We start from the raw sequence: 6,677 nt of genomic DNA on the forward strand, positions 1-6,677 counted from the left end.
GAAAATTAGGGTTTGGGAAGAGGGGTCAAATCTAAAGGGGTGTGGGAATTTTAGGGTTCATGGTATGGAAAACACATGTACAACCAACCCATCTTTCACAATCAAAAAAAGAAGATTTTTAGTCTTATGGGAAGCATTATTTATATATGCTTTCTTTTTTTAAATTTTTGTTAGATATATATATATATATATATATATGAACTTCCATTCTTCAACATATTAAAAAGCATATCCTCTCTCTAATTATATATATAATCTTTCATTAACTAAAATAAGATGCTCATGTGATACACAATGCATTCTGATCAAGAGAAATTTAAAACTCTAATAGATGAAGTAAAATTTTTATTTACAATTATAAGTCTAAATTTATATTCTTATATATATATTTGGTTAATCAATGACCGACCGAGTGATGCAAATTTTGGAAGTTTTATTAAAAGACAGTTTTTTAACATGTGCTTTTTTTTCCCGAACATAATTTTTCGAACTCAAAATTATTTACTTGAATTAAATGACTCACTTGGTCTAACATCTTTTAGTATATTTTTACATAATTCAAACATCCCTTTAATTATACCAAATATATATATATTAATTATACCAAATATATATATATATATATATATATATATAACGATGCGTCCTCTAAAGAGTCTAGGGGAGTACCATGATATCTAATACAGTGCTCAATAATATCTCACTTGTGAAATAACACAGTAACTAACTATAAACTTTACTCACAACTTCTACAAATAATAACCGATAAATCACGATCTTATTACTGCCCATCAAACATCTCTAAATTTTAAAAAATTAAATACTCACCCCAAAAAAATATATATATATATATATATATATATATGCCTTGGTCCCAACTTGATTAACTGACTAATAAGCAATTAAGGTGGTGCAATTAGAGACCAAAATATATCAGTCTTTCTAGATATTCCCATATGAGTCTAGAGAGAGATAGATGCATAGATAGTAAGAGAGTGGAAGTAAAGCTAGTGTCATTATCTAACTTCCCCCAAAGTCCCCTACTTCCCCTTCAAACAAGCAAGAAACCCACAACTTTCACTTCCCACACACCCACCACTATTTCCTCCTCCAACATTTTTACCACTCACAATTCCTTCTCTTTCTCTAACAAACAACAACAACAACAACAACAACAACAACAACTCACAATACAACTCTTTTCCTTCCATCTAAAACTCTTCTCCACCTCACCCACATACTCATCTCTCACATCATACATACATTTCTCTCTCTCTCTCTCTCTCTTTCTACAACCACAAGAACAATAAACTCCATAATAATCACCACCTCCACCTCCATCACCACCATTAACAATAACCTTGCTAGCTAGGGTTTGCAAAAATGGAGTTGTTCCCTGCTCAACCAGACCTCTCACTTCAGATCAGTCCTCCAAGCACCAAACCATCCTCAAACTGGTCAAGAAGAGACCATCCTCATGAAGACTTGCCCTTTGGCTTTTGGAAGACAACCACCACCACCTCCTCCACCACCCTTCTTCTTCATGACTCAAACCCTAATACCACCTCCATCTTTGACCTCACTTTGTCCAACAACACTCCCCCACCTCCTCCTCCTCCTCCTCCACATCCTGTTCCTACTCTTCCTTCACTTCCTTCACTTCCTTCTTCTATGTCCAACACTACTATCCACCCTTCTTCATACTACTCTGAACCTTTTCACCATTCAGACCTTTCATCCATGAGACCCATCAGAGGTATTCCTCTCTACCAACACCCTTCTTCTTTTCCTTTTCTCCATCACCACCACCATCATCATCAACTGCAGCAGCAGCAACAACAGCAACAACAACAACAACAACAACAACAACAATATCATTTGTGTGATTCTTCTTCAAGCACTGCAAGGCCAAGATATATATCCAGGTTTCCGGCCAAGCGCAGCGTTCGTGCGCCGAGGATGCGTTGGACTACCACTCTTCATGCCCGTTTTGTTCATGCAGTTGAGTTGTTAGGAGGCCATGAAAGTATGAATCCCCCTCACTTTCTTATTTTCTTTTTCTCATGATTTTTCAAAATATATATATTTATATATATTATTTGTTTCTGAATCCCTTTTTGTTTTGTTTTTAAAGGGGCTACACCAAAGTCTGTTCTTGAGCTCATGGATGTGAAAGATCTGACTTTGGCTCATGTTAAATCTCATCTTCAGGTAAAGATTCTTCTTCACACTAAATCAATAGCCTTGTTTTTCCTTTTCTTTTCATGCTTCTTCTTTTTCTTTTCATGCTTCTTCATGTAAAATCCCATCCTTTCTTGAGATTTGAGTTGTTAGTTTGCTAGCTAGTGTTCTTCTCACCTTTGAATTCTTTGAAGAAAAACATGGGAAATGTAACTCTCTCTCTCTCTCTCTCTCTTCTCTCTCATCTCTTTTCTTCTCTTCTTTTTTATATACATATATTTTTTAAAAAAATTTTGGTTGTGATTTCATTAATACCATTTCTTCTCTTGCTCTTTCTCTATTCTCTATCTCTCTGTGGAATAATGAAGCTTGTTGTTGTGGTAGCTAAGTAAGCAGCAGTGTGGGGTGAAGAGTGAAGTTTAGTAGAATGAGACATCATGATTTCTTAATTATATGTAAATGCTCTTGGATCTATGAATCAGAAGCCAATTATTGAATTATACAAAAACCCATGCAATGGCAATACAGATTACAGACACAAACAAAAGAATGCTTAGATATATGTGCATTGTTTTCTTTTGGAAGACCAATTGATATACATGTTGGCCAATGAACTCCCATTTGGTACATTCCAAGTTGTTGAAATGCCGTGCACTTGGTCTGGTTTCTTTATTTCTCAATTTCCATTTGCCACTCTCTATTAATTGTTTGCTTGTGGAATCATGTTACTTGTTCTCATTTCACTGTTCTCATTGTTTCAGATGTATAGGACAGTGAAGACAACTGATAGACCACCAGCATCTTCAGGTAATTAAATTCAGAATTATTATTCATTTGTCTCATCAATTCTCATCTCCTATATAATTAATATAACTCTTCTTCATATAAATTAAATTAATATGTGTTTTACTATATATATATTTTTTTTTGTTATAGGACAATCCGACGGGTTTGAGAACGGATCGGCCGGGGAGGTTTCCGATGATAACTTGGTTGAGCTTCATCAAAACACTAGACCAGAATTATCAGTGCAACAAGGAAGATCAAATGCACCAAATGGCACAATTTCTGGTGGTTTATGGAGTAACTCTTCAAGGTAATAGATATAACACAATGCTTTTAATTATTACTTATATATATATATATATATATATATATATATATATATATGTATATATAAGGAGAAGAAGAAGAAGAAGAAGAAGAAGAAAGTGAGTCCATTTGCAAATTAAGAAATGCAACAAATTCTAGCATTGATGGTCACTTTAGGCTGATAAAGTGTTTTGCTCTTCTCTCCCTTCAATATCAATGTCCATGCAAGTGCTCACAAAAAGCAAATGAGATCATAGCTTTGTTCCATCTGTCTAGGATATAGTAAGCATTCAAACTTCATCATACTTCAATGATCCTCTCTGCTGTTAGTTTTCTTTTCTTTTATTATTATTATAAGAAAACAATATAAGAATAGTAATAGCAATAGCAATAGGAACAGTAGTACTACCTTCTCTCTCTCTCTTTTTTTTTTTATTTTTTATTTTTGTTTCAGAGTTCAAGAAATAGGAGGACCATTTGAAGGAACAAAACCTGAATGAAAAGTGGGGGTCCCTCAAATAAGGGGGGGTAAAATTATAGTGGAAAAGTTAAAGGCTTCTGAAACTTCATAGTGTTTCTTCTTATGAGTAATGGCCTATCACATGGGACTAAGGTCCCTTTAGTTCAATAAAATCAGAAGATGATAAAGCTACCAAACAATGAAAGATGACTTTCTTTTTTCTCAATTTTGCTTTTTTATTTTTTATTTTTTTGTTGGTGTTCTGCATGGACTTCCACTTATGCATGAGCACATGTTCTTTGTTTATTTCTTTTGCAGTAGAGGAGCTTGGCTTATAGACAAACAAGTAGTGACTTTGCCATCATTTGAGGTGTGCTTTTAAGCTTAATTCTTTCAAATTATCAAACTATTATTTTGTATGATAATTATATTATTATTATTATTATATAAATTACAAAGCATATATAGCATTGCATTGAATTGAAGTGTTAAGTGATAATAATTAATCATTGCAGAAGGATGCGGAGTCGAAAAGCTATGAATTGATATCGGAATTGAACACGTCATGCCTATCGGAAACAAGCTCGAAGAAGCTGAATCTTGAGTTCACTTTGGGAACTCCACATTGATAGAAATAATCAATGTGGGTTTTAATTAATTTGTTCGGCTTTTTCTCTTTTCATTGGATGGTGATCAAGAGAATCAAATGCTCACCATGGAATTAAATAGCACAAAGAGATGATAAAAGAGAGGAGGACAAGGAGGCACTGATGCAGCAAAGAGGAAAACAAATTAAAGGAAGCATTGAAAAAAGAAAGAGATGAAGTGATGAACAATGTGCATGAGTGTGTGTAAAAGCAAACATGTCAAAGCTTAAGAGAGAAAGAGAAAGAGCCAAAGGCAATATGTTCTTCTACAAAACCACATGAAGATGGATTTGTTGATTCAAAGTGTTTTTTACTGTCAAAAAGCATGCAAAAGGGATACCCAGTGCTGATAACTCCATAGTTCACTTGCATGTGCACATGGCTTTGCTTTCTAGTTTCCCAACAAAGAGAAAAAGATATATATTTATATATATATATATTTTTATACAAATATATATATATATATATATATATATATAGAGAGAGAGAGAGAGAGAGAGAGAGAGAGTAGGGTAATGTAAGCACAATTAAAAGCATTCATTTGCTTTAATGGTAATGGATTCTTGGTGCTTTTCTCAGGCCTTAAAACAATAGCCTTTCTTTTACTTTCATTCATGTCATTCTCTATGAACTTTCAAATCATCAAACTAATAATAACAATAATAATACTGATAATAATGCAAAAGAAAGATGGAGTTATATTCATTTAAAAACTATGGAATATAATTAAAGTTGTCATTTATGCATGGCAGAGATTAAATATCAAGACTTTGTAGCCACAATAATGGACTCTCTTTGCAGTACTTAATCAGAAAGGAAAAAGAACAAAAGATAGAAGCTAAGAGAGAGATAGCTCTGTGAGAAACAAAATGGTTTGTTTCTTTCTCTCATTAGTCCTAACCATTCTTTCATTCAAAACTCAGCTTTATCCTTCTTCATTTATTTATTCATATCTTACCTTTTTTTTTCCTTTACTTTTATCACAGTAATTAGATAATACATACATACATACATATATATATATATATATTTATAAATGTAAAGGAAAAGAGAGAGAGAGAGAGAGAGAGAGAGAGAGAAAGAAAAAAGGGATCTTTTGCAGGTGAAGCTTTTAATGGAGGAGCAGAGAGACACAGGAGTTTCTGTTTCTTTCTGACTTGAAAAAACACACAAACATACACAAACACACACACACACACACACACACAAACAGTGAGAGAGAGAAAGAGAAAGAGAGAAGTGACTCTTTGTTTTTATGTATATTATTTTGGAATGATTACTCTATGATAGAGTGAGTCTTCTCTTGTTTCTCTCTCTCTCTCTTTCTCTTTCTCTTTCTCTTTCTCTATATATGACTCTCTAGAATCTATTCAGACTATGGACCCCTTGAAATTGACTCCTCTTTCTCATCCTTTGTTTTCACCAACCTCACCTCCTCCCTTTTTAGTTTATAGTTTATAGTTTATAGTTTATACTTTATAGTTTATACTACTACTGTTACTTTGCCACCTTTCTTTATTTTTTTTATTTTTTTGTTTTTTAACCACATCTCTCACTTTGTGTGTCTCTGTAAATATAAGAGGTAATTATTAATTTACACATGGAATTAACACTTTCAAATTTTAGTTTTATTTAATTTAATAACATGCTTTTAGTTGTTTTTAGAATGTAAATCTTTTATTTATGTGTAATATTTTAGTAAATGAAAAGTGATATTTTTAGTTTACAATGCCACCTATGCTCTAGTAAATGAGAACAGTAAGTTTATTTTAACATGTGATTATATATGTAAAGTAAATTCCCTCTCTATGTTTTAGAATTTGAAAAGATTTGTTTGTGTGAATGTTTGACATGTTGTTCAAAGAATTCAACATGTGGGATATGAACAATCTAATCCAACTGCTTTCATCCTTATTAAGACAAATTTTATTAATTAATAAATTAATTAATTAGAGAAAAAAGTTTATATTTTTTTAAAAAAATAAAAATGAATAAACCACTGATTTGTTAAAATAGAGAAGAATGAAAATAAGAAGAGCAACAGAAAAGTCAAAAGAAATGTACATTTTCAACTAATAAGAAATCTAACAATTTTGGTTTTTACTTTTTTTATCTTGAATTTTAATTTTTAATAAATAACTTTTCAATTTTATTTTAGTCACGCGAGAATAACGCGGGAGAGAAATGTGAGAGAGAGAGAGAGAAAACGGTACAATATTCGGTAAGCCGTGAGCAGCGGGGGAAGGAGAAGATCAGAGATGAGAGTAGATCAAGGCCGTCCATCAACATCAACATGT

General features: G+C 32.5%; 1 protein-coding gene across 2 annotated transcripts; it reads left to right on the top strand.

The window, feature by feature from the left end:
• The first annotated feature begins 1,383 nt into the window (after positions 1-1,383).
• Positions 1,384-4,931, top strand: LOC120279576 (probable transcription factor KAN2). Of its 2 annotated transcripts, XM_039286504.1 has the most exons (6): positions 1,384-2,026; positions 2,135-2,211; positions 2,943-2,988; positions 3,118-3,277; positions 4,052-4,103; positions 4,249-4,931. In XM_039286504.1, exons 1-6 carry the CDS (start codon positions 1,384-1,386, stop codon positions 4,360-4,362), a joined length of 1,092 nt encoding a protein of 363 aa, XP_039142438.1. In that variant the 3' UTR covers positions 4,363-4,931. The 2 variants fall into 2 exon arrangements, with proteins under 2 accessions (XP_039142438.1, XP_039142439.1); XM_039286505.1 differs by lacking the exons at positions 4,052-4,103; positions 4,249-4,931 and adding an exon at positions 3,728-4,045.
• Positions 4,932-6,677: the final 1,746 nt, after the last annotated feature.

This window comes from Dioscorea cayenensis, chromosome 16 (assembly GCF_009730915.1).
Source record: "Dioscorea cayenensis subsp. rotundata cultivar TDr96_F1 chromosome 16, TDr96_F1_v2_PseudoChromosome.rev07_lg8_w22 25.fasta, whole genome shotgun sequence".
NCBI lineage: Eukaryota > Viridiplantae > Streptophyta > Magnoliopsida > Dioscoreales > Dioscoreaceae > Dioscorea > Dioscorea cayenensis.